This window comes from Apaloderma vittatum, unplaced genomic scaffold (assembly GCF_000703405.1).
Source record: "Apaloderma vittatum isolate BGI_N311 unplaced genomic scaffold, ASM70340v1 scaffold8980, whole genome shotgun sequence".
Taxonomy (NCBI): Eukaryota; Metazoa; Chordata; class Aves; order Trogoniformes; family Trogonidae; genus Apaloderma; species Apaloderma vittatum.
Genome location: NW_009694993.1, coordinates 1 through 27,770, shown reverse-complemented (window position 1 = coordinate 27,770; position 27,770 = coordinate 1). Strand labels below are relative to the sequence as shown.

Below are 27,770 nucleotides of genomic sequence, written 5' to 3'. Positions count from 1 at the left end.
ACTGAAAGAAAATCGGATGAAGCTCCACCTTTCAGGGAACCTGCCATCAATGTTTTGTTCTCACGCCAAATTCCTGGACTATAAAAATCTGCCTATAAGCCAAGAAAAAAACACTTCCCCGGAAGGATTTTCAAGTTACTGCTTCATGGCAAGATGGAAATAAAAAGGGGGAGGTCATTTTGGATCTTCTGCCTCATTTGGAGTTGTTGCAAGGGCAAAGAACCAGTTCAGATAGGTAAGGAAAAAATCTAATTCTCAGAATATTTACTCACATATTACTCTCCATAGGTGCAAACAGAGTTGTCAAATGAAAATATGTAATACTCATATATGAGCTGTAGGCATGCCAGATACTGTTTAACATCATATGTTTTCATCCTTAATGTCAACCTCGTAAGTATTTTACTCCTCTTTCTTTCACTATTCTGTAGTTTATCAATTGTTTTGTGACCTAAGTGACTAATCTTACAGAGGAGACTCTCTGGATGCAGTTTGCATCATAAAAAATATGGTGACACCCTTTTCAACAGGTTTCATGTATATTCTGTATAGAAGAAGTATGTTACTATAATTCCTGCTAGGCTTGATTGACCAGTATGAAATACTGCTTTAAGAGTAATCACAGGTTTTGTGGTCTGCTGCACTCTTACCTCCTGGTTTGGTTTTAAATGTCTTGCACTTTTCCCAGTTGCTTAATACACTGACAATTGATGTGACAGCTACTGCTGTCTTAGTAAATCTAGCAATTCCACTTCCAAGAATAGCCAAACTTTCTCGTTTTCCCCCATTATTGTGTAGAAAAGTGCAAAATTACCCCACTGCACTCTAAGGCTGCAAACACCTGTGGCAAATCACAGCTGCTCGTGTAAGGACTTCTTGGCACTTGAGTTCATATCGCATGTTTCTAACATCAAGATCTGAAATTATCAGTGTTCCTCTGGGGATTCTTAGGTAGAAATATTTTAAAATATTTTGAGAATTTGCTGGGTGCATCACTGTCTGGGTTTGATTTGAACTGTGGTGGATGTTGCTATGTTTCTTTTCCTAAATGTGCTACATAGACAACACAAAGAAGTTTTCCCGTTTTCATTTGTCATTCTTTCAAATGGGCCTGGAAGAAATACTAAAAGCATTTTCTAGCAAGCGTATCTTATGGAATTCAAGACCATCCACAGGGACGTTGTGCAGGCAGTGGTACGAAAGCCACTTTCTGAAGTGATGTCTTCGACGCACTTGAAGTCTGTTTCAATACCTTTGACAGTGGTACAACTCAGAGGCCTGAGACGTGAATTTTGATTGAGATGAAACCAGCTGCTGAAGCTGGTGGCAGCCTCCTTTGCTGAGAGCTTTGCTGAGAGTTGTGCCTCCTTTGAGATCTCCTGAAAGGGACTCACTTTTGGACTTTGCACCAAAGTCTTGTCTGTGTTAAGAAGCAGGAATTGGAAAGTAGAAATGAGGCAGCCAGGATGGGATTCCCCTCACTTCACTTGAGATATCTGCAGTGCAAAGGCTGAGGGGTACCATCTGCTCTGGCACCCCTGAGCAACCTTTATAGACAGGGCAGTCCTGCAGCATTTTCTTCCTATGTAGATATGTCAGATAGGGAAGCTGAACCTCTTCTGCTTCTCACTGTTAACTTCAAAAGAGCCTGGACTCCTCTGCTCACACGAGAAGTACCTCTGGCTTCCAAAGTTCGGAGTGATGAAACTCCTTCCCACGAGCTACTATCTTCCAGGGGTTAACATTTTTGCCTGTGAAAATCTCTCTTCAAATTATTTCCAACCAAAAAAAAACCAACAAAAAACCAAAGCACCTTATGGGGTGGATTTCTAAGCTCTCCTCCTTTGACTCTTTCTCTAGTTCAGGTCTCTACCGTCAGCAGGAGTGAATGTGCCACCTGGGGCAACTTCCACTTCCATACATTTGACCATGTGAAGTTCACTTTTCCTGGAACCTGCACGTATGTCTTCGCTTCTCACTGCAATGACAGCTACCAGGACTTCAACATCCAAATCAGGCGCAGTGACAAGAATAACTTCCTGATTTACTTCACCGTCACCATTGATGGAGTCATCTTGGAGGTGAAGGAGACAGGCATCACTGTGAACGGGAACAAGTGAGTGAAGACCATGCTGGTTTGTTCTTCTGCGGGGGTTTTATGGCTATGTATTGGCAAGAGGGAGTGTGTCTGGAAAGTGGTTGTATCCTGCAGAGGTGCAAACGGCTGTATGTGACATGCTCACAGCAATTAGAACTGGGCATTGCAAAGAGTCCTGGAGGAGGCAAGAAGCACGTGAGCTACATCTCCCAGGGATCAACAATAACATATATATTCCCTGTTGCTTTACATATGTTATAAAACCAGAAGGTGTAGGTTTCCTTCATGTTGCTTTGATCTGGGAGGGAGGGGCGGAGGATGGAGATAAAAGCAACAATTTATTTATAGAAGGGTATTTTGTAGAAACATCGTGATTTTTTTCCTCTCAGAATATTATTTCTCTGGTACTAACCCTGCTGCTGTATATTACTGTTCAGGAACGGATGGTCTTTTTAGAAAAGGTTTTCTGTTTCTGGATAGATTAGTCTAGAAAATCGAACTGCTTTGCAGATCACAGCTTGCCTTGGGATGCTCCTACCCAAAAGGCAGAAGTTTCAGAAGTCAAAATCCACACCTTTAATTCTGATCTGAAATGAACCAGAAAGGCAAACTGCAAACAGAAGAGTCAAAATACGCCATGAATAAAAAGCTAGATGCAGCAGTAGGGCACAATTTTAAGTGCAGCCCTCGTGAGAAGTGTAGTAACCTGCTCCCAGCATGCATGTATGAAGGGCCAAGGCAAGTTCTGATTCTGGGAAAAAGCCTCACAATCTTGCCAGGGAGAAAACTGCAAGCATATGGGCTGTCTTCTCTTGACAGCCTTCTGGAAACAACCAAATATAGAATAGCATCACTTGGTTGCAATTATAGTAGCAAAGCCCAGATGCATCTTCTTAATCAAAGGGGCAAGAAATCTATTTTGTAGCCGTTTTCTCACTTTTTAAGTTATTCAGGCTCTGGAAAAATGAATGGAATTGTGATCTTGCTCCTCATAACCTGTTGGGTTAGGTCCTCCTCAAGACAGGGTAAACAAGAAGAACTGTGCTGGTATCAGTTGAGTGGCTAATTTAGTATCGACACACTCATGACTAAAATACACTGTGCTGTGGGTTGGTAAAAGGGCACAGTGGCCAAGGTGATCATACCGAAATTTAACGCCTTGTGTGGATGAAGGCTGATCTTGAAACGAACATCCCCATGGCTTGTTTAGCATCTTTTGACTCTAATTTTTCTTCCTATATCTCTGAGAGGATTTCATCAATCTTTGTTCTCACTGCAATCTCTTTTGTTCCCTCCGATTTCCAGGATCCCCATGCCCTTCAGCTTGAAGAGCATCCTGATTGAGGACACCTGCACTTACTTCCAAGTCACTTCCAAGCTGGGCCTGACACTCAAGTGGAACTGGGCTGACACTCTCCTAGTATGAACAGCCAGTTAGTTGTTTTTCTCTTGCTGAACCTCATCCATGATGAAAAGTAGAGCTGGATGCAGGCACCGTGGTGACATAAGAGACTGGGAGTGGGGGGGAGGTAGCGCTGTATCCGTAAGCTGATAGGGACATATCAAACTAGGTAAGAGTTTCCTGGAGCAGAGTCATGGAGTCACAACACCCGGGCGTTCCCAGTTAATTTTATCTGACAAAAGATGCCACTGTTAAAACCCTGGAGAGGGCAACCCTGCAGTTACCTGCTTCCCCCATGGCGCGCTGGCAGCAACACAGCTAGTTCAACCAGCTCTGACGTGTTAGTTACCCTCTGACGTGTTAGTTACTCTCTGCCTCGATGCACATCATGTGTGGGAAACTAATCTGTGTGACCAGTTCAGACCTCAGTCTCCCTCATTCCATCGTCTTACTATGTGGGAGTTGCCCTTTGGACATCCAACACAAAATATCCTCTTCTGCCATGGCGTATTTGCACTTTTGAGGTGAACATTTACCCTCCACAACCAGGACTGAGATTAAATAAACGAAAGTTGAATGTCGTGTTTTGCAGCTCAGAGAGACAGAGAGGGGGTAGAAGATGAATAGAGAGAGGGAAAAAAAACCCAGGAAGTGATCAAATGGTATTCAAATTCTGATTTAATGAAGCATATGCTTCCTCCCTTCCCCTGTACTAATTCATACCTGAAGTACTGCAGGTACCACCCGTAGAGCGGACACATTTTTAGGGTGACGCACTTGTAGGAAAAGCACCACCTCTTTCTGGTGAGCCTGGGTGATGCCAGGACTGCCCTCCAACCATGTAGGAGTGATTAGATGCAATATTTTTATCTAGCAAGGCAAAAATATGCTAACCTGGCTCTTTATTGCCCACAAGTGCAGACAGAACAAATTTCACCCTTAGAAATGCTGTGAAGTTTTCCATTTAGCCCATGGACTAGAAAAAGCCTTAGATATGGCTAAAACCTGACCAGAAACTGCTTCTTCTCAGCATCCAGCATCAAAGCACAGTTCTCTCATCTGCCCAGAGCGGAGCTGTGGTACCTTGGAAGGGGAACCACGTGTCCATATGTCCAAGTTTAAGGTTGGGCTGGCTTTGACAACCAGTATTTAGCATGCTTCAGTTAGCTCTTTAGAATGACAGTTGTTAAAGGGTTATCTTCCTATTTAAATTTGACCTGTCTGGAGGTAAGTTTTGTGGTTGTTTTCCAATAGAAAAGGAGACTTTTACAAACTGGCAATGAGCATTTCTGCTACTGCGCTTTCCTCTTGTGAACCACCTGGTAGCATGTGCTGCTGATGCAAGGAAAAGCCGTTAAACTCTGGGTTTTCTCTTCCCTTTTGTTTTGTAGCTGGACTTGGAAGAAACATATAAAGAGAAAATATGTGGTCTGTGTGGGAACTATGATGGCCGGGAGAGGAACGATTTGATTTTGGATGGTAGGCCATGAATACACCATATTCCGCATTTGTTCATATGTTACATGAAACTTGACATGTGTTTCCTCTAAGCAGAGTTTCAGATTTTCTGACAGACGCTCTGAAATATGTGAACATTTGCATGTACGGGAGATTTGTTTTAAGAGGTTCTGGGTCCATTTGGGTTCCTCTGCTCTTTGCAAACTTGCAAGATTCTCAAACCTCTTTGACCTAAATTAATTACCAGGCTATCATGCAGCAACATTGCGAGCTTTGCTACTGATAGTAAAGTTTAAGGAACTTGTAGTCTCCAATGAGGTGTGAGTGCATTATTTTGTCCTTCCATAGCCATCATTTAACAGTTGGGCATCAAGTGCAATTATTTTTTGCCTCTGTAATGAAATGAAGTGTCATCAATGAGCCAGAGAGATTTCACTGAGTATCTTTGCAGAGACCGTGGTGCCATCCACTGACACCTTCAGATATTGCACTGAGCTGGAAAGAGGCCAACACAGCAAACAGCTGAGGCTACAGTCCTGCAGCAGGTTGGCTGAGCAGAAAGAACCCTGCATCTTGGGGGATTAGCTGCAGGACTGAAGCCAAAGTTTTAACATCATCCCTTCATGTAAGACCTGGGCTCCTTCAGTCACCAGAAAAAGGTTGTTGTCTACCTCATCGATTCAGAAAGAATCCTGAGATTTGATTAAAAATACAATTTGTAGCGATAGATTTGGTGTTTGTATTTCATTATTAAGCTTTTTGGATCCATCTTATCATGTTTCAGCCCTTTACTCCACAAGTGCAAGAGGTAAAAGCTAAAGTTGGCTCCAAGTTTGGGGTTTTTTTTAAGAAACAGTTTGCTATGGAGAAGCATTACTGTAAGAAAACTGAGCTTTCCTTTTATCCACCTGGTTTCACAGAAAATGGGTTCTCACACCTGGGGACTAGGTCCCTCCTTTCTGCTCTGAATACATCCTTCTCCCTGGGCTAAGCAGGCAGCAGTCAGTCCGCATGTAAAGGTCCAAAATTTCTTCTCGCTTTCAGACTCTTTTCTCCTGAGGGAAAAGAAAATTCAGGAAGAAAAATCCTGTTTCTACAGGCAGTAGCTCTTCCTGAAACGTGATTCTTTATAGTCTTTAATGTTGAGATTGTTGGCAAACCGCATGACTCCCAGAGCTCAGGGCTTTAGAAGGGCTTCTGTTTCCAGAAAAATTAGTGGTAAAGCAAGTGAAAAGAAGCCCTTTTTGGAAGATATTCTCTCAGACCTGTACTTAGTTAAGGAACTGAGCCAGTATAGGAGAATAGACGTAGTCAGGAATCTGTCTGTGAAACTGCAATCTGTGAAAATGAAATTTAGGAATACTCTCCATAAAAATATAAATTTCAATATATATCATTTTATATACAAATATATAAATTTCAAAATTTGTCAGAAAGATTTCTCACATCCCAGATCAAGTTTCTGATAATGTTTTGGGAAAATACGCCAGCTAACGCAGTGGTTACATACATGTACTGTGTGTCTGTCTCCCTGTGCTCCCTCTTCCCAGCACCTGTACCAAGTAGTAGATCTCCAGATGACTACAAACGTGTACATCAGGATTTACTTCAGGTTGTGATAGTAGAAGGCAAACTAAAATATGTGACCACATAAATACAAAACTCTGTAAAACCAAATATACCCATAACGAACAGAAGTCGTTGGAGCTGATGAGGTGCGATAGGAAGGTCAAGAGTTTTGTGTGATTATAAATGCCCAGGGTGACAGCAGTCCTTGATCTGACTGCACCAGATTCCCAGCTCCAGCTCAGCAAAAGTTATATCAGGCTGTCAACCTCTGTAATATGGACTCTGTGGTTAAATTTGAGCGTTCGATGAAGAGCGTACTGCCTGAGAGCCCGAAGACTGAGTGCATCTTTATAGCCCATTAACCTATCGAGAGAATTTCAGGCAGTTACTCAGATGTGTCTGGGGATTTTGCAGGGTATAAAATGCATCCGAGGCAGTTTGGGAACTTCCACAAAGTAGAGGATCCATCAGAAAAATGTGCTGATGTGAGTCCCGATGACCATGCTGGAAGACATCCTAGGCGGGGAGACAGTAGATGCAGTAAATACGTAAGTATGTGTGGCCAAGAAATACAAACCCTCCTCAACTACAGCCCTTAGAGAGTCTCTGTTGAGACGTGTGTTAATTACAGAGCACACACTGGGCTTATTTTTTCATGTGTCTACCCATAAATCTGAGCAAAATATCTATCTTATAGCTGAGAGAATATCTCGTTATAGTGTTAAACAGATAGTGGCAAAGTTGACAACTGAATGACAGCTGCCAGTCCAAGAAAAAGGACCTTGTGACAGAAAGGGAGACTAGATAATCTCCCAAGGTCCCTTCCAACCTGAATAATCCCATAACCCTGGAATTTTGTCATCAAAATTGGCATGCGCGTCCATAAACCTGAAAATTGGTAAAATGTCAAGTATTGGTGGATTTTTCCCTTCTTTTTTTTTTTTAACAGAAAAAAAAATGCAAGAAACTTATGTCTCGTTTTGGAAACTGCCCCAAAGTGGTTGCATTCGACGACTATGTGGAGACCTGCAGTGAGGACATGTGCCGCTGTGCAGTTAATTCTTCTGACTCTGAGCTGGTCTCCAGCTGCATATGCAGCACTTTAAACCAGTACTCTCGAGACTGTGTCCTCAGGAAGGGAGACCCTGGGGAGTGGAGAACGAAAGAACTTTGCTGTAAGTAACTATTGCTCTGGAGAGGTCTTTCAAGTTACACAGACACGTACGTGTTCTGATCCCAGCAGAGCGAAGCTGGGGGCTCTGTTAACTGCTGTGAATCAATCTGTAAAAGCAGATTGTCAGAGACATTGTTAATGGAACTACAAACTTAACTTGATTTTGCTCCTTAAATTAGAATTATATCGTAATATTTTCCCTCTTCTTCTTATGGCTAAGTTTTCTGCAGTTCTTCTTTGAAATTTGCCATGCACGGCTAACTCATAAATAGCCTTGCTTTAAAAGCTGGCATCTAGTCAGAAGTCACTGAGAAGTCTAATGTGTTTGTCCTTAGCTTATCCTCTGCTTTCATACTCGGTGGTTGCAGGAAATCGCTGCGAATCCAGGGGAAAGGCTACAGGTAGTTCTCCCAAACTGCTGGTGCGGACTGGGAGAGAAAATTAAGGGCAGAATGACTGATGCTTTGGACAAAAATAAACTATTATGAATCCATAAATGATTCCAGTGTTCTATGTTGTATCATGACTTCAGGCAACCTCACACTAGTAAAATAACATGAAATAACTCCTATTTCTCAGCAGTACTGTTTTCTCCAAAGATGAAGTAAAAGTGACCATAATAAGTTCCTTTAGAGGTTAAACAAACAAGAAATATCTGGATAGAAAGTTTTGCAAACAAGACCCAGGGGAAAGGAGGAAGAAGGAGTTGGATAGTGATGCAATGATTTGAGAATTCTTAGAAATACATCATTATTATATCCTGTTTTCATTTGGCCTTGCAGATCAGGCATGTCCACACAACATGGAGTACATGGAATGTGGAAACTCCTGTGCTGACACCTGTGCCGACCCCGAAAGGAGCAAGATTTGTAAAGCTCCGTGTACGGATGGGTGTTTCTGTCCTCCCGGTAAGGTAGTTCACTTCTTCAAATGGCTCATACATGTCAAGGGACAAAGAGGGAGGTTGTTTCCTTTCAGTTAGTGGCAAGTTGTTTCTCTTTAACATTTAACAGTAGACCCAATGAATAAATTCTTTTAGCATAATCTAACAACTTTCTTCTTGAAAGAATCAGCTCTGTAAAGACTCAAGATCCTGACACTGCAAGAGGGGAGGGAAAGAATTCTAAGGCCTAGACAGAAAACAACGGTCCAGAAGTGGAAAGAGGAGAGGTGTTCTCTAGGCAGCAAGGATGCAGGTGAAGATCTCTGGTGAGCTGCCTCCCTGTTGCGAGGCTGGATCTTGCTGTAGTTTAAGTCACATGGACCATAAATTGCACATAAATGCATAAATGTGGACGTTTGCACGCGAAGTGGAGGTTAAGATGAGGGTCTGATTTCTGTTAAGTTCACTGTTAGAAGAGGATGTAAACTGGGTCATATCCTTGTAATGTGGCCCTTGATAATCCCGCTCACAGCGGTGAATTCGCAGAGATATACTTTGGGTTCTGCATTGCTTTCATCTGAGCTCTTGTAAGAAATGTTTCCTATCCATTAACACCTGACAGCCTGTTGGGGTGTTTTCCTTAAAATATTTCCCATTCATTTACAGAAATGATGAATATTCCAAAGTTTTTTTCCTTATTCTAATCTTCCTTGATGGTGTTTCCCAGACTCATCAAAGGAATATTAACTAATCAGTCTGTCCAAACAGGAACTATCCTTGATGACCTCGGTGGCAAAAAATGCGTCCCCAGAGACAGCTGCCCCTGCATGTTTCAAGGCAAAGTCTACTCATCTGGAGGGACTTACTCCACTCCCTGCCAAAACTGGTACTGTTGTGAACTTGATTGCACTAACAAGGCACTTATTTCACAGTGTTGATGAGCCGCATTCAGTTCTTTTCTCCTTTTATTTTTTTCCCTATTTCCAACATTTGTCTTAAATAATAATAATGCAAAACGTGAGTCCAAAGTTCAACAGTACAGGAAAGTAACTTAGAGGTAGGCCTAAACCTTTCATAGTTACCATCCTCACTTAGAACTTCCAGCAAAAACTCAGCGCAAGATTTCAGAATGCAGAAGAGCGAGACTCTTTGCTGGGTAGTTCAGAGGCACTGGCCACTGAGTGAGGCGAGGAGTCATACCATGTTAATAAGTTGCCACCCTTAGATCTACAACAGGTGGTTTCAAAGCCTGGATCTCAAAAGTCCTGATCTCTGAGAATTAAATTTGATTTAGAAAAAACCCTGTGACTTGAACACGTCTCCACTCTGCACTAGTAAAAGGTAGTAAGGTCTCGAGTGTATTATTCTCCAAGCAGTTTATTTCTTACTCTGCTGTCCACCTAATGAATGAGCAGCCATATGTGTTGTTTGAGCTCCTGTGACACAGCATAATTTCTTGACCATAGCAGGGAATGAAACACGCTGTGTTGCATGGTGGGGTAGGCCAGATGTTCTGCAAACCCTTTGGACTGAATATTTCTGGCATTTTGAAGAAATGCTCCTCAAATCCTGCAGTTTTGAACTCGACGGGCTTTGTGTGGTTCTCATCTAGCCCCATCCTCACTTATTCCTCACAAAGCCCGAGCTGTTCTTCTCCTGGGTGCCCACCTCTGAGAATTGCAGCTGCTCATTATCTTAGGTCCTCTGCAATGAGTTGCAACGAGTTTCAAGGAGTTTCTTTAAAGCTGTGGTTATTCTAACTGCTCCTTTCTTGCGATTTGTACAGTACTTGCAAAGGAGGCCACTGGAGCTGTATCTCTCTGCCCTGTTCTGGAAGTTGCAATATAGATGGAGGATTCCACATAACAACCTTCGATAATAAGAGATTCAATTTTCATGGCAACTGCCATTATGTCTTAGCCAAGGTATGAACAATCTGCCATTTCACTCCTAAATCTCTCAAGTGGCATGAGGTACTAAGCTGTGCTGGAGCTTTATATGATTTAATTTAATTAAATGGCACCAATCCAGAAGAGCACTTCAACACATACTGTCTTAAACCCCATAAATTTTCCCATTTACAACAGATTGAAAGTCAATTGCTTGATGCTTAGCATCAAAGTTTTGCAGCTTCAACATAATTTTACATCTTTTTCTCTAATGAATTAATTTTCTTAGTGAATGTATTGGTGTAGGCTTAGGCATTTCTCTTGAAGCTTTCTTCATGTATGACTGTCAAAAGAAAATGGACAAGTAAAAATTCCTTCACAAAGATTGAACTCCACGTGACGGTCTGCAAATATGCGATCCCCAAAGGTTGATAGCAAAGCAACAGAGTGCAGAGGAAAAGCAGTGAATGTTATTGATTTTGGCAATGAAATAAAGTGGTTTACAGTTAGAGATTAAATGCCCCAGTTCTTTCATTATTCCGTTCTAGCCTTTCAGAGACACCTTTTTTCTCTGCCAGCTCCTTTCCCGTAACGTGCTAACAATGCCTTTTCTCCTGTCTTCTCAGAACACTGATGACACTTTTGTGGTGATTGGGGAGATCATCCAGTGTGGGACGTCAAAGACAATGACATGCTTAAAGAATGTCTTGGTCACACTGGGAAGTACTGTAAGTAACTTGCTTTAATTAGTGGCACGTGAAGTGTCACTTTTCTTTAGGTCCAAAAGTGGCATTTCTCTAACACTGCGGACTCATTTGAGTCTGTTGCAGTCCTGAGGTTGCAAGACTAATACTGTCAAATGATGTAGTGCACGTGTTTATCGGTTTTGTTCTTCAGCTGTTATTTGCTTTCCAGTTCTTTTGGATTCTGACTTTTCCATTCTCTTTAGAGACAGACAGCTAAAAACTATCTTTCTCGGCTCTCCCTCTCTTTTTCATTACTTCTTTCACTTGTTTCTGTTTGAAAGATAGACATTTCTACAAGAAAAGATCCCCTTCTTTTTACAACAGTCCTGCGGTTTTTCCTAATGAATGAAGTAGCAGAATTTTCCAAACGAAGGCCAGAGGCTTCTCCTGCTGAAGATTATACCATGATTCAAACTGAAATCAGTAGAAGCTGAGTTAGGGCTGGTGTTTATGCACTTCTGAGCTTACACAGATTCATTCCATCCACCTGGTATTTAACTGATGTATCATAGAATCATAGAATGGCCTAGGCTGGAAGGGACCTTAGAGATCATTTTAATCCAGCCTCCCTGTCCTAACCTTGTTAGGAGATCCAACATCCTAACTTCTATAGTCAGGAAAGGAAGATGGGGATCTCCATAGGACAAGTCAGCCCACGTAAGGTAAGAGATGTTCTTCTGGAGGGGCCTGTCCCCGTCCGTTGACTGCTGAGGGAGTTTGAGTCTGATAGCTCTCATTTTGGCTGTGTTACGTTTCCAGTGAGATGGATCCAAACCTACACTTAACATCTCACATGCGGTTCTCAAAAAGATAATTGACCTCTTAGGTATGTGAGAGCACTCAAAGCTGTCACTATGGAGAAAATCTTTCATTTTTTTGTTATGGTGTAGAGATTTGCCTCACGTCACTGCATGGCATCCAGGCACTGAGTTACACTGACTCCAGACGTAATCGTGTTTTGAAGACATCACTTAATCCTTGATGAAGCTTGTCAGGTTGCTGTTGTCTGTCTCGTGTCATATGCATTCACTGCTGTGGGCTGCTTCTTTTTTCTTTGTCTCTGCAGACTATAAAAATATGTTCCTGTGGAAACATCTATATGAACAATTTCATTGTGAAGCTGCCAGTGAGCAAAGGTAAACGTCTTTCTTCACATCTTCCCCAGGCTATCCTTCACTGATTTACAGAGGAAATCCTTTCTCTGGAAAGAACATGATCCTGCTCATTGTTAGGTGATTTGACTTCGGTGGACGCTAGGTCTGCGACTCTCTGGGAACTTCTGTGTCACACTGGATGAACTTTTAAATGGATGTTCCTGTTTACTCAGCTGATAAATATTTGCAGGGGCATACATCTTTTTCTTTGTTTTTATTTTTTCTTTTCTTTCCTCTTTAGATGGCATCACCATATTCAGACTCTCTACGTTTTTTGTCAAAATCCTGAGCTCAGCTGGAGTACAAATTCGAGTGCAAATGAAACCCATAATGCAACTCTCCATAACAGTCGATCATTCGTATCAGAATCGCACATCTGGTAGGACATAGCTTGTTCTTTCAGTTTGCTTTTCAGCTGAGTTGCAGCTGCTTGTCTATCACTTTAAGTGAACAAATTGTTTGATTATATATTGAGTTCGGTATGTTACAACCTCTGGTTAAATCTCTAGCCTCTCTGAAACAAAGCATTGGCTAGATCCTTCCATTTGCTGAAGAAAATTAGAGAATCTCTGTGATGTTTAGTGTATGTAGATCTTTTAGACATTATCTGTAAAAGCAGGCCTTCATCAGAGACTTGCAAGATGCAGACAATGTTCCTGGGTTTGCCACCCATCTCTTGTTTATATCATTTAAGCTTTTTGTGATTCGGGCTTACATCCTGTCTCTCTCACCCGTTTGGTTTTGCTTTTGTGATTTCCTTTGCTTATAAGCCTTTGGGGAAGGCATTTCTCTGTTTGCCAGTGTTTACTGAAGCACATTCAAGCAACTTCCAGTCTCTGTGCCATCACTAAGTGCTACGGTAATGCAGAAAAATATTAATTACACTTTAAAGACAGGGTCCTGCCTGGTTTGTGGGAACATCAGGATGTCTCTGGAGGAAAATGAGCATCTCTCAGGCGAGGTCTATTATAGGGCTAAGAGTGTCGTCTAGAAGCCATTCCTTTTCCATTCATGTAGTTATTTCTTCTTCTTTTTTTTTCTCTTATTTTTTTTCTCCCTGCTACCCAAACAAGGTCTTTGTGGCAATTTCAATAACATCCAGACCGATGACTTCAGAACAGTCACTGGAGCTGTGGAAGATTCAGCTTCTGCTTTTGGTAACTCCTGGAAAACTAGAGCCAGCTGTTTTGATGTTGAGGACAGCTTTGAAGATCCCTGTTCAAACAGTGTGGATAAAGGTAGCAGGCTTTTCATCCCTGGATTATCAGTGCTAAATAATTTTTGCATGATAGATAATCAAAAAAGCTTTAGAAATCTCATGAACATCAAAAGTCACTGCCTTTGAGGCTGGTGCTAGAGAGAATGCATTAGGGTTTGCAGGTCTTTAAGGTGACAGCTTTGCTTTTAAAACAAAAAGCCTGCCTTGCTGGAGAAAGAGCCAACACCTTCTTCACTGATGACTTGAAAAGCACACACAGCATCAGTGACAACAATTTAGGTTTAAAGGCAGAGCATAACCAGTTGTCAATGTTTGGGCAAGATCTTCATCCAATCTAGGTTGTTACAGCTGTGCTGAAGTCAGAAGGAATCATTTATCAGCGGCTCTGACCTCAGAGAGCGTTGTGCTGTTCGAGGTGCCCTGGCTGGCTTCTCACTCTGGCTTTGGGTAGGATTTAGACTGTACTCTGCTCGGCGCTGCCACGTGTATTTAGAACTGTATTTAGAACGTGTATTATAGACCTTCTGAGGAGCGATTGAGGGAGCTGGGTCTGCTCAGTTTGACGAAGAGGAGGCTGAGGGGGGATCTCATCATGCTCTACAATTACTTGAAAGGACATTGTAGAGAGGTTGGTGCTGGTCTCTTCTCACAGGGAATTAGGGACAGAACCAGGGGGAGTGGTTGCAAGTTGCAACAGGGCAGGTTTAGGTTGGACATTAGGAAGAAATTCTTCACGGAAAGAGTGGTCAGATCCTGGCACAGACTGCCCAGGGAGGGGGTTGAGTCACCATCCCTGGATGTGTTCAAGTGTCGCTTAGATGTGGTGCTGGGTGATGTGGTTTAGGGGTGACCTTGTAGTGTAGGGTCAATGGTTGGACTCGATGATCCCAAGGGTCTGTTCCAACCTGAATTGTTCTATGATTCTATGAACTGCAGCTCACAGCCACACAGCTCACTGATTTTTACATCCTCAATGTTATTGCTTGTTTGCAAAGAATTGCCTGACTGCAAAGAATTAGGGAAGTGTGGTGGAAAATGATGAAAAAGGGGCGGCTTTGCAGATGTTCTGCAAATCCAGCTGCAGTAATATTGTTAGTACTTGGAAGGTGAAGCCTTCCTTTTAGGGAGAAGGCTCATCATCCGTCCACCTGTGCTTGTCACCTTGACACATTAATGCCTCATATTCCCTCTGACACTATCTGAACGCTTCAGGGCATTCTAGTTCTGTGTGACACCTGATAAGAATATTGCCTCAGATAGTAATGTTGTTTAAGTGACTGTGGACAATGATATTTTTTCCCACTTCAGAAAAATTTGCCCAGCATTGGTGTGCTCTTCTGTCCAACACAAGCAGTGTGTTTGCTGCCTGCCATTCTGTCGTAGACCCTTCTGTGTACATCAAGGTAAGGCCCTGTCTTAAATGGGTGATTTAATCTAGTCCAGAGACTGATCTACCATGAAGGCAGTTGGACGTAAGAGAGGGAAATAGGTTACAGTAATGCCTGCATGCAGAGAATTTCGCTGATGCTGAGGAGAAAAATAACAAAATGAATGTTTATGGAAGATACGATGGGCCTTTTTGGCTGCAATCCTGAAAATACTGTCACTGACAGTTCTGTTGCACGATCCAGAAGTGAGATAGGGAAAAAGCATTTTACTGTTCTTGAAAACTGCCCACTCTTTGAAAAGCCAAATCGGTGTTTCAGTGTGGAATTGAATTGAGAGTTTCTTCAGCCCCATCAGTTCCCTCTGACTTGGTTTAAAATTCACATCTAGGAGGCAAACATATGTTTACGTTTTTTGTATCTCATCTACTACTGTGGAGTCATGTTAGTCTAGTATTCAGAATATACGAAGCTGCCCTTAAGTACTCTTGGGGTACAGCTCTCTAACACTGTTGAGGAAGTTGGCTGAGCCATGGAGTTGCCATGTTTGTGTGAACAGCAAAGAAGTTTCTGCAAAAGTGCTGAAAATTCATGCAGAGGGTGTGGCAATACAACTGAGAAAACACATAAGCCTGAAATTTTGGCTAAATTTGAGTGCCTTCAGGTACCTTTAAAAATATGGCTTTAAAAATATGCTTTACTTCTCCCGAGTTTCCCTCAGCAAATGTCTGCTTGAGAATTCATGTTAACTGTAAGTAAAATAGGATTTTTTTATTTTCAATTAAGGAAGAGTAATAACCAGTGTCTTATGGGTGTGTCTGTTACTCCTGCCGATGTCATCAGATTTTAAACCACGATTCACAGAAGCATTTTCCATGACATCAAAAATGAGGGGATAAGTCACCATCGATGCAGTATGGCCCTACTGCTCTGGAGTCACTGGCTGTATCTGGATTCTTCTATCCAGCCACCCAGTTAAAAGAACTTCAGCTTTAAATCCCTTTCATACTTACTTAACTAGTTCTTTATATGACATTACATATGATTTCCTATTAAACCATCTTCTGCTATGCACCTGTTATCTAACTGCTTGTACCTTATCTACACGCTGGGTAGATACACAAGTGCCAGTCATCGCTGTGCCCTGCTTTCAGTTCTGTATATTTTTAGATGATGTATTTTGACATGCCCTAGATTGTACGTCCTCATGGGAGGCTGGTATAGACACTTCTTAGTGCTTTAATGAACTGTGGGTGCCCTTACCGTTCTTATTATTCATCTCTTCCTGAGTATGAGACATAACATCACTGCAGTTACGTGGCTGTCATTGATTTCCTGTTTCTCAGAGTATTTCATTAGCATGTATTTTCTCTTACAGATATTACAAATTAAGTTTCATCGGTACTAATGCCATGTCAAAAATAAATTGATGGGCTGCTTTTCGAATTGCTGCACGTTTGCCTGTTTCTTCTGTGAGCACAGTAATGCCCATGTCCTTTTCTCTCCCCTAGAAATGCACGTATGACACCTGCAATGCTGAGAAGAGCGAAGTCGCGCTGTGTAGCGTGCTCTCTACTTACTCCAGAGACTGTGCGGCAGCAGGCATGTCCCTGAAGGGCTGGAGGCAGGGCATCTGCGGTACGCATCCTAAAATACCTCCGGGTGGGGATAGGGGAACAGCCTCAGGGGAGCCCAGTCTGTGGCACTCGGTATCTTTTGTGCTTAGTCATCACGTTAGCGGGTCTTTGAAAAACAGAAGCAGCCTATATTCTATAAAAAACTTCTGCCTGCGAGCATCAGTTGATATCCACTTCATGCTCCTTGTGTAAAATATGAGGCAAATTCAGAGAAGCAGAAGACGGGGACTAATCAAATCGCCACAAAGAGTTGCAGTGAGGTTAGTTTTGAACACGTGGGCTTCCCCCATGTATTTTAGTGCTGATACCATTTTTGCAGTTCATCTCAGCCATCTCGTCTCCAACACTGCTCATACACATGGTATCATTTTTCCATGTTACAGTAAAATAATAACGATTTTTAGTTAATATAGATTGGTGATATCTGAGAATGAGAAAGTGTTTAAAGGCATTTTCTGCTTAGAACTACCTGACAAATGAGTAAAATTTTATTGGACGTTGCCACAAAATCCTGATTTTGCAGTCCACATATGTATATACTTTTCTTTGGAACTGACAGAATCTATTATGATAGTATATTAGAGCTGAGAATAAAACAAGTCTCAGCTTCTGAATCTTACTTCAACATTTCGATTTTTCCCCTGATGATTAGATAGTTCAAGTGAGATTTGCCTATATCAACATGGAAATAAATGTATGGGTTTCTCGATTAATACCACATCTGAATAGGAAATGATGCAGCTTCAATCTATTTAATTGCCTGACTTAGATGCCAGCTGGGATATTTAGAAGAGACAAACAATGTAACCGGTCGAAAGGCATTTAAGATTGCAGTGAGAACAATTTAACAAACCCTCCCTGAAATAATTCAGAAGGAACACAGTGTAGTCCACAACAAATTGTCCTAGAATTGTGCAGAGTTATGTACTAGACACAGTCCCTGTTTATTGAAAGCTTTGTTATGGACATAGAGTTACTGAAATTTTTTATGCCAAAGCGAGACTGGTTTGCAGCCTGGGTTAGACCAAAATCTGTGAACTCATGGCACAGTAGGTAATATTGACTCAAACCGTGAAGTACCCTTGGGAAGAAAATGCTAATGGCTTAATCAGCACAATCATTTTCAGCCTTATTTAAGAGGAAATAATCTTTCAGGAACATACCTGTGATAAGGTTGAAGGTTGCACTACTCATGAGTGAAAGAACAAATGGAGCAGAACTGTGGCTCTCAGTGGTCTGTCCTGTCCCGGGGACTGGAAAGGCTCTTGCAGCTCCTGCAGCCGTGCCGGGCTGTGTCGGGCTGCAGCAGCGTCCAAGGCAGTTCATAGCCCAAGGGGATGTTGGCATTGCAGGCACTAGAGTGTATGAAATCAGTAAACCCCACTAGCTAACTCTTGGCAGTGCGTGACACGATCTTCAGTGGAAGCAGGAACCATTACCTGAGTTACTGGTTACCCAGAAGATCATCAGGATTAGGACCTCTCCTAGGTCACGGCACCATTTTTCTAGTGCTCCTGTGCAAGCTAGCTTGGAGCTATCTTTGGTACGCTCAGGTTCTCTGTGCTCACGTATTATTTTATTGCATTAACAGCTAATAGCGGAGACACTCACTCAGGAAATTCCTATTTAGCATCATCGTTGTTATCTTTCTTATTTGGCCTATTTTAATTTACAAATACCGGTTGCTGCATCTTCACAGTATGCCTATAAAACAGGAGAATACAGCCTGCCCGCTGGATACACGAGATGTCGTGTCTGCTCCAGCTAAGACCAGGAAACCAACTGAGTTTTGTTGGTGGAGGTGGTGGTTTGGAACAGATATCCAAACCTAATCGAAGAAAATGTATTATGGTCATGGACTGGAAAACCATACAGGGCTTTGTTTAAGCATGGAACTTATTGCCCATGTGATGATAATGTTGCTGCAAAGCTGATGAGCACCACTGCCCACGAGCAGCTTCCCTGTACCTTCTAACAGATCTGCGCATATCTGAAAAACAGCTGTGGGCTTAAACCTGCAGATGTGAATTAGAGAGAGGTCCAGGATGACTAGACCTCCAGTTCTCATTGAATTTCAGAGGAAGCTGGATGCCAGGCTTTCTAGAAAGCTGCAGCTTTAAGTGAGTGATGCTTCCTGACAAAATTTTATGACCTCACTGTGGATCATTACTGCAGATTTTAGGACAGAGTTTTGAAGGTGGTATTTCATTGTAGCTTGTGAAAACTATCTTTTTACTGTCTTACGGTTGAGCTCTTCTGATTTTGGTATTTAACCATTTAGTCCACTCAGAGGTTTTAGAAACTATTGTTTCTCATTTACCCAGAGGATGACAGCAACAGTTTTCCTCAAGATATCTCTGAAAATTCAAACACACTTTTTTTTGGCAGCATCAAATTATTAGCAGAGTTCCTTAGCACTGCTCATTTAACGTAAAAATTCACCTCTTTCTATCCATGTTTAAGAGATGGTTAGATGTTGCGCTTAGGGCCATGGTTTAGCGGTGTTGATAGGGATAGGCAAAGGTTGGACTCGATGATCTTGAAGGTCTCTTCCGAGCAAAACTGTTCTATGATTCTATGCTCAATTCTTCAACTGTTCCCAGCCAAAGAAATCATTCCGAAAGGACAAAAAAAAAACTTTTAACTACAAGGACAAGTCAGAAATTGGTTTCAGTTCTTGGCATAAGATAAAACTGTAAATTGTACAAACTATGAAGTTTACTGATTCTCTTATTCAGTCAAGATACACCCTGCTGAGTGTTTGAGTATTCAGTGTCACGTAATTTAGGCGGTGTGTGCCGACGTCCCTCAGACCACTGGGAAACAAGGTCTTTTAGTTTGCAAACCCCACGTTTATGGCTCCCAACATGCAGAAAGCTGCATTAACAGCACGAGTGATGATTGCGCGGAGAAAGCCATACATCCCTTTTATTTCTCTTGCAAAGATCCCTCAGAGGAGTGTCCTGAGACTATGGTTTATAACTATAGCGTGAAGTACTGCAACCAGTCGTGCCGCTCGCTGGACGAGCCCGACCCGCTGTGCAAAGTTCAGATTGCTCCCATGGAGGGTTGCGGCTGCCCGGAAGGGACCTACCTCAACGACGAGGAGAGATGTGTCGCTCCAGATGACTGTCCCTGCTACTACAAAGGCAAGATTGTTCAGCCTGGCAACTCCTTCCAAGAGGACAAACTGATGTGGTAAGCTGCCCCGTGACGCGAAGGTTGAGGACCTTGGGGGATGTTGGGGTTCGATGGGGAAGTCCCGGCTCTAAACCTTGAATTGTGTCATTTTACTGTAAGGAACAATGAAAATTTTACTCTAGATTGTACCAAAGCAAATATTCCTCTAGCAGAAAGTGCAGCCACAGCAAAGGTTAAGATCCTGCACCCCTGCTAGCAAACAAGAACCTGAGAACATTTTAAGGAGAGGAATGTTCGCAGTCTATCTCTTTGCCAAGTTCATTGTTGCATAAAAATTATCCGGGAGCAAGTTTTCCAGAAGACCAGGAGGCTTGCGGGAATTCATTGCTTTGGAAAAAAAAAAAGCAAAGTAAAGCATGTCCTCCAACATACAATGCTGCTGGCTATTTAAAAATAAAAATGGTCCAAGAAAAAAAAATCTCATATTTTAAACTAAGTTTATTTAAACAGAAGTATTTTAAATACTAAAAATTAGGTAATTGATTTCCATCTACAGTTGAAAAACAATCGCTATTTTTTCTTTTTACCTAGTTCATGGCAGCAATGTGAAGAAACACCAGGGAAGGCTGTTTTATTCAAACAATTTATTTGTATCTTTAGATGTCTATGTATTCTTGCTCTCTCTCTTCCAACTCCAATGTTTTTTTTCCGAGGATCCTAGACCGTTTTGTAAACACAGATTCATGTAACCATTTAAGAGGCCTTCTATTTAAGAAAGTATCAGTCTCTTCTCACGGAATGGAAAATGGATGCTTAGGAAAAATGTGATTTAGGCAGTAAATCAGAGGCAGGTGAAGGAAGGGTATTCAAGGGCTGGGTGTCTTAATCTCCTTTCTAGGGGTGGTAATTCCTGTCTGTGAACCTGATAGCTGTACCAAATCTGCGTTTCAGTAGGAATTGGTTATCTGTGTGACTAGGGAAGGTTTGCAGTGCCTTTCTCTCTAGTGAGAGAGAAATGTGCAAAGAGCTGATGTGTTTCGTTTTATGGCATCTCTTTAGCAAATGCATTCAAGGAAGACTGGACTGCATTGGAGAAACTGTCCTGGTGAAAGGTGAGATTTTGTTACGTAATGGCATTACGTTAGTGTCAGCTAGTATTAAAGATGTTTTTCTCTGTTATGTCTCATGTTCTGTAACATTCTAGCATCCTGCACGTTTTTGCCTTCTCCCTGAAACGTGCTGGTTGTTGCTAATAGTTGCCTTTGTAAAAATGCCGCCAGGCGTACTGAGTTCTTTAAAAGATGAAGATATTTCCCGAAGCCTACAAGTTTTCTGTCTCCTTTCCCCTACACTGTTGGAGGGTAGAAGCAAATCTAATAGAAACTGTAAATGAGAGGTGCACGCTGCCCTCTGAAATTTTCCGCTCTCTGTTACAATTGCTGGTGGAGTTCTTTTGCTAAATTACCTTCCTAAAATGTTCCCTTCCTCCTTACAGATTGCCCAGCTCCTATGTATTACTTCAACTGCAGCTCTGCAGGGCCCAGTGCGATTGGATCCGAGTGTCAGAAAAGCTGTAAAACGCAGGACATGCACTGTGTAAGGACTTCACCTCCTAGCAGGAGCTTGGGACACCATGGGCGTACACATGCGATGGTCCTTAGCCCGCGCTGCCGCTACCACATTATGCTCTTCAAGGGCCAACTCCTTCACTTATAACACAGCAGCTGTATCTCCCCTTGTAGCTGTGACACTTGTAGTTTGTTGGTCACTAACCTAGAGTTATGGGATTTGAAAAACAATCCCAAACTTCAGCATCCAGAGCCAAGCACCTCTGCTCATCCCCTGCACTTTCTGTGTGTTAACGAGCTGCCTTGTGTTGTGTTTTGTACACGCAGTACGTCACAGAATGCGTTTCTGGCTGCATGTGTCCCGATGGGCTGGTGCTGGATGGCAGCGGAGGGTGCATTCCCAAAGACCAGTGCCCATGTGTCCACGGAGGGCACTTTTATAAACCCGGGGAAACCATCAAGGTGGACTGCAACACATGGTATGGCATTCCCGGGAGCTTTGTTTTATAACAAAGGCTGTTGAAATTGTCAGTGAGCAGCGTGCCCATGGGGTAGGATGTAGTTCAAAGCCTTCCTCTTCATCGTTAGAGCCATCAGATTTTGGTAGAAATACAAGGGGAGACATTTCCTCTTTGCACGAGCCTGCATTTGAGGAGGACAGGTACCAAAATTTTCCGTCAAAATATTTCCATCCTTTTCTGCAAACAGCTTCCATACTAGCCTTAGGAGTACCAGCCCATGTCCAGGTTGGTCTGTGGCTGGTCAGCCTACAAGGGGGAATTGAGTCTGTTGGGCAGAGCTGAGCCCCACAACAAGATTCAATTTAGAGGACAGAGGAATCACAACGATCTTCCAGTGACTTGCAGCACTTCTGTGTGCGAACTCTCAAATGAGATAAATGAACGCTCTCATAACTCTGCCACAGACTTCACTGTCATTACTGATCAGGGCAGGTAAAATGCTTTGAATCCTTGCTTGTTATTTAGGGAGGATGAGATTGTATAGTCCTGCCAAGGATGTGCACAGAAAACAAGTTTAATGTGTGAAGCCAAACCCTGATAAGCCGATGTCACAGAGGACATTAAGAGGTTTTACTGGGGAAAATTAACTCTATCCCAGCCAGACCTAACACTCAAGGGAGCGCAGGGATAATATTGGTTCACAGCACTGTACTCAGGAACAGAACTGACCACATGGTACCTCACCAATTAATATTCAGAAAAGGTTGAAATATTCAGTTCTTCGCTTTGAACTTGTCTCCTAAATCCCCACTGTCTGCTGCCAGGACTTAATGATTTAAAACATATCTGAAGTTAAAAAATAGAATAGACAAAAATTCAAGCATGTCATGGTAGTAAACATGAACTTTTTGATTCATAAAGCCATCTCCTGGCGTGGTCTCAGACCAGCTGAGAGGGCAAGCCTGGAAGAGCTGCTTTCGGGAAGCATCTCGCCTCCTGGAAGATGGTTGCTTTCTTTGAAGCACTGCTAAAGACAAACCTCTGAATTATTCTGCCCAGTTTGGGGTTAAGGGAAAAGCGTGCTTCCTGCAAAGATTGTGATTCTTTGCATTTTGCCTCCCAGCACCTGTAACAAAAGGCAGTGGAACTGCACAGACAACCCCTGCAAGGGAACCTGCACTGTCTATGGCAACGGGCACTACATGAGCTTTGATGGGGAGAAGTTTGATTTCCTTGGAGACTGTGACTACATCCTAGCTCAGGTATCTTTTTATTATTTATTTTCCTGTATGTATGCTTTTCACACCTTTTCACACTGTGAGGTGCCGTCCGAGTAATTAAAGGGCTGGCCTACACGAAATAATCAACACTGAGGGGCAGAGCCTACTCAGTTAGAGCAAAAACAATGAGATTTTTCCATACAAAAGCAAAGAAATTACCCCTCACAGTGACACAAGAGGGCACTGTGTGATCCTAAACGATTAACTCCTGGCCTGGACAGCCCTTTTCCTGATGTCATTCCAGCATTTCCAAGGCAAAGGAGTTGGTGTGGTGTTGAAAGAATCTTTCAGCCATCTGAGAGTGACAGCACGGAAGTTAACGTGTTGGACTCATGTATAATACTTGCATGTAATGACACAGTACCTGCTGAGACATTCTGCTATGCCCAAATTACACTTGGTTTTGCTAATTAGAAAAATAAAACTAAAATTACCTTTTTGGCTGTGCAGGGCTGGTGCTATGAAAAGCTCAGGTTTTTTTCCATAACTTTTCTCACTGAAATTCCTGGTCAAGTATGAACCTGCCCCCAGGTTAACCGCCACCCAGAGTTTTGATGAATTAAAAAGTGACAGAAGAACAGAAGTCAGATTGCAATGTCATTCATTTAAAGCTCCTGAAAATCTATTAGACTAGTCTAGTTGCTTGAAAATATCTAATACAACGTTATCTATTTTTCCTAAGGATTTTTGCCCCAATAATAAGGATGCTGGCACCTTCCGAATTGTAATTCAGAACAACGCCTGTGGGAAGTCACTCTCCATCTGCTCCCTAAAGATCACACTGATTTTTGAGGTTTGTCTAGAACTGGTTATAACTTAGGAGCCGTGGTCTGGACTTTGTAGCAGTTAGTGTCGTACCCCCTTGTATTCCAACGCGGTTGCTGCTCTGGATGTCAAACAGGCAGAAAGCAGAGGCAGGCAAGCTGGGAAAGGTTTAGGTGTTTGGTGTTAACAGGGCTGGGGGCTTCTGCAGGTGAGGCGATAGACGCAGGGAGTCACCAGGTGTGTGCATGTGCGCGTGCGTGTATTTGCATCTGTGACGTTACTATAGGAGGATGGTATAGGTGTAGTAGGTGGTGTAGGTTTATTGGTGGTATAGGAGTTCTGGTGAAGTTTTCAGAGGAGCGTGGCTCTGGACCCTGGTTTGAGCACAAATGTAGTTGCAGGGGGAAGATTTTCTTCCCTCCAGCTCAGATGAAGAATTTCCCCAAAGTGTACACCCCTGTAGCAGGGGCTGAGGGGGGTAGTGAAAAAAACCAATATGACAAGGGGTGTTCCAGTGTGTCCCATTGCCCGTGCACTCAGGAGGTGCTGTGCCAGCAGAACAGATTTCATCCAGAATGAGGACGATTTCTGTGGCCCTGAGGTAAGGCGCGTCACGCAAGGGCAGATGTTTCCCGTTGAAGTCAGTGGGTCTTTTCTGGCGATAGACTAATTTGTGGTGCAAGGACTACAGAAGAATAAGATAAGGGGCAAGAGGCAGAACACCAGTGCTGTTGCACTTCAGTTTTCTATTCGATATCCTTTCACGCAATGTGTCTGTTCCTTGTAGAGCAGTGAAATCAGGCTTTTGGAGGGAAGAATTCAGGAAATAGCAACCGATCCAGGAGCTAAGAAGAATTACAAAGTGGATCTCAGAGGAGGTTATATTGTAATTGAAACAAATCAAGGGATGAACTTCATGTGGGACCAGAAGACTACTGTTGTTGTTCATGTGGCACCAGCTTTCCAGGTAGGTGTGGAGTGGACTAAGAGTTACAATTTCAGAAGCAAGCAGGCCATATCTTGTGGTTTTTTTCATTGTTCAGTCAATATTTGGAGCTAGAAGTAAAGCCAGACACTTGGCAATACTGGAGGGCTAATGGAGGGATCTTGTCACTTGAAGCTCAGCTTTTGCTAAGCTGTGTTTTGATGGCTGTTTAGAAATTTGCAGCTGTTTTGCCTTGGCCCGTTCTACAGTTTCTTTCCGTCAAACAGTGAGCCGCACTCAAAATGATCAAACCATTTCCTGTGCCTACGCAAATTACCCAGGGAAAAGTCTGTGGCCTTTGTGGGGACTTCGATGGCCGCTCCAGGAATGACTTCACGACCAGAGGACAGTCCATGGAGATGAGCATCCAGGAGTTTGGAAACAGCTGGAAAATAACAAGCACCTGCTCAAATATAAACATGACGGACCTGTGTGCCGATCAGCCTTTCAAGTCTGCCCTGGGACAGAAGCACTGCAGCATCATTAAGAGCAGCATCTTTGAAGCCTGTCACAGTAAGGTAAGCCTGCTCTCCCGTCCTCAGTAGTTTCACACTAGGTATTTGTTTCTATTATGCAAAAGATTTGCACACAATTTTTTACTATCAGAAGCTACTACACAGAATCCTTGAGTACAAGGACTACCTCTCTCAAAACCTCACTTTGCAGCTATGCCAGCTGAACCCAGCTGCACAATGTCATGGAAACAGCAGTGAAGACAAAGAGGACAATAGTTGGAGACCAGATTTAAAAAGTTAGCTATCAGTTTGTAAAATCTAAAGATAGGGTAGGACTGTTTGTATGGGGAACCTAGGGAAAGTTTATTCAAATTACCCAAAGAGATTAAATACTTGATTTTAAACATGAATTATTCTAAACAGAAACAAGGCTACTAATTCTTAATGAGAACACCTATACAAAGTTTCAGTGCAGTTTAATAAGCCATTTTAAAAGCAAACTTGGCTTAATTTCCTTGGTTAGTTCATGTTGGCACAGGTTAAAACACGAGACATCAGTGGAAGTAAGATTTCCTTTTATACTCAGTCACTATCAGTTAGAGAGTGCACACAGCATATGGCTGTGCTAACTCAAAGTGAGGGAGTTCAGTCCTGCAGAAATCACTCTGCAAAGACATTTTGAGCACAAATGCCAGTATTACACACACAACAGCAAGGTGTAGAGTCCAGTTTTACCAGGCAGGTGAAAATAGAAAACCACTTGCTGTAAAATATCGTTGCTCCTACATGATGATTCCAGTCTCTCACAGACTCAGCCTGGTGGATGGTAGAAACTCAGAACATTTTCTCGACTTAAAACACTGCAGCAGGTACATCGGTGGTGACAGGTCTGTTGGCATTTCGACAGGTAAACCCAATTCCGTATTATGAATCCTGTATTTCGGACTTCTGTGGCTGTGACAGCGTGGGAGACTGCGAGTGCTTTTGTACCTCTGTGGCCGCTTATTCAAGGAGCTGCAGCCGAGCGGGTGTCTGTGTCGACTGGAGAACACCCGCTATTTGCCGTGAGTATCGCGCAGAAGATCATGCGCACGGAAAAGCAGTGCTCCGTGCGCCCGAGCACGTGGGAGAGAAACAAAAGCAGAATTCACACATTGCTGTGCCTGCGTGACTTAAGCTCAGCAAAGAACCTCTGCCCGGTGTCTGAGACTTCAAAGTTTTTTATTCTTCTGTTCCAGCTGTGTTCTGTGACTATTACAACCCACCTGACAAGCACGAGTGGTTCTATAAACCCTGTGGAGCCCCTTGCCTAAAGACCTGCAGGAACCCACAAGGGAAATGTGGGAACTTGCTCTACAGTTTAGAAGGTAATTCTTGCTCGGCTTTGGTTTATGGGAATTGAAGCTATTAGTCTGCTTTTAAATGCCTTAAGCACCAAGGTTGCTGAAAGTCTCTCCCATTTGCCCCAGAAACTCATTGACCATACCTCGCCTGGGCTAATTCTTTGCGTGATGGTGCCATTCGTAAAATAATTTGCCTGTTGCCTTAGACAGATAAAAGGTCATTCAGCCTAAATTTGCAAAGAGTAATTATCTGTTGACAAACAGAGTTAATTAAAGCTTGTGGGAGAGAGGGAAAAAGAGAATGTGGAAAAATAATTGGTAGCACAAAGAACATTCATACCAGGATCACATCCATTTGGGGGTCAAATCAACATCCGATAGAGGTATTTATGTGTTTTCCCTGGATCTGTGTAAAGCAGACTAAGAACACTTTGTTGACTCTAACTTTCCAGGCTGTTACCCAGAGTGCAGTCGTGACAAGCCGTATTTTGATGAGGAGAGCAGGGAGTGCGTCACCCTCCCCAACTGCACATCATGGTAGGTCAGTTCATGGTGAGAGAGGCAGAATGGGAGTGCAAAGAACAAGCTAGGCAATGGCTGCTTTAGGTTCATAGGCAGTGGCAATTATTGTTAAATCCTCCAGGAGTGGGCTTTTATGTAAAAGTAGATGCAGTTGCAGACATTATTTCACATGCAGTTTCAAGTCAATATGAAAGTTGTCTTTTTTTCTCTTTTTCTTCAGTGATCCTGAAGAGAAACTATGTACTGAAGACTCCAAAGGTAACTTTTTGCCATTCATTGGGTGATCGTAAGACTGAAACAACTCACCATACCACATTACCATGGGCGTGTTGGCGATAGGATTCCAGCTAGCTAGTTCAATAGGTGGATGTGCAGCAGCACAGATAGACTTCGAAGAGCAAAACGCAGCCTTTGGCCTGAAGAACTCTCTGAAGGTTAATCATAGGGAGGGAGAAGGGAGGCATGAAATGAGGGATTTGTCTCACTCAGGTAAACAGCACTTCTCCACGTGTGCACTTCCTCGGTAGTCAGTGATGACAGGCAGACAGAAGGCTAAAGCAGGCTTCAGTGCTTGTTTTAATGGCGCAGATTTTGCAGAGGTGCTATTTCCTGACCACTAATTTCATAATAAGCCTG

At 42.7% G+C, this 27,770-nt stretch overlaps 1 protein-coding gene across 1 annotated transcript; it reads left to right on the top strand.

Moving 5' to 3' along the window:
• Positions 1 to 143: 143 nt before the first annotated feature.
• Positions 144 to 27,418, top strand: LOC104273998 (mucin-5B). Its single transcript, XM_009869509.1, has 27 exons — positions 144 to 235; positions 1,861 to 2,116; positions 3,404 to 3,518; positions 4,892 to 4,979; positions 6,942 to 7,075; positions 7,477 to 7,702; positions 8,484 to 8,609; positions 9,353 to 9,470; positions 10,371 to 10,509; positions 11,100 to 11,201; positions 12,286 to 12,355; positions 12,615 to 12,752; positions 13,447 to 13,611; positions 14,901 to 14,995; positions 16,489 to 16,615; positions 19,560 to 19,812; positions 20,815 to 20,867; positions 21,251 to 21,351; positions 21,651 to 21,802; positions 22,908 to 23,046; positions 23,747 to 23,857; positions 24,617 to 24,796; positions 25,096 to 25,332; positions 26,177 to 26,333; positions 26,508 to 26,636; positions 27,065 to 27,149; positions 27,355 to 27,418. The coding sequence occupies exons 1-27, from the start codon at positions 154 to 156 to the stop codon at positions 27,416 to 27,418; spliced, it is 3,642 nt and encodes a 1,213-aa protein (XP_009867811.1). The 5' UTR covers positions 144 to 153.
• Positions 27,419 to 27,770: the final 352 nt, after the last annotated feature.

What these genes read in the sequence shown, in the direction of transcription:
- LOC104273998 (XM_009869509.1), top strand. Translation starts at nt 154, where the DNA reads ATGGAAATAAAAAGGGGGAGGTCATTTTGGATCTTCTGCCTCATTTGG. An exon ending in TCCACTCCCTGCCAAAACTG is followed by an intron (nt 9,471 to 10,370) that starts GTACTGTTGTGA and finishes CGATTTGTACAG; the next exon opens with TACTTGCAAAGGAGGCCACT. An exon ending in GTATCAGAATCGCACATCTG is followed by an intron (nt 12,753 to 13,446) that starts GTAGGACATAGC and finishes TACCCAAACAAG; the next exon opens with GTCTTTGTGGCAATTTCAAT.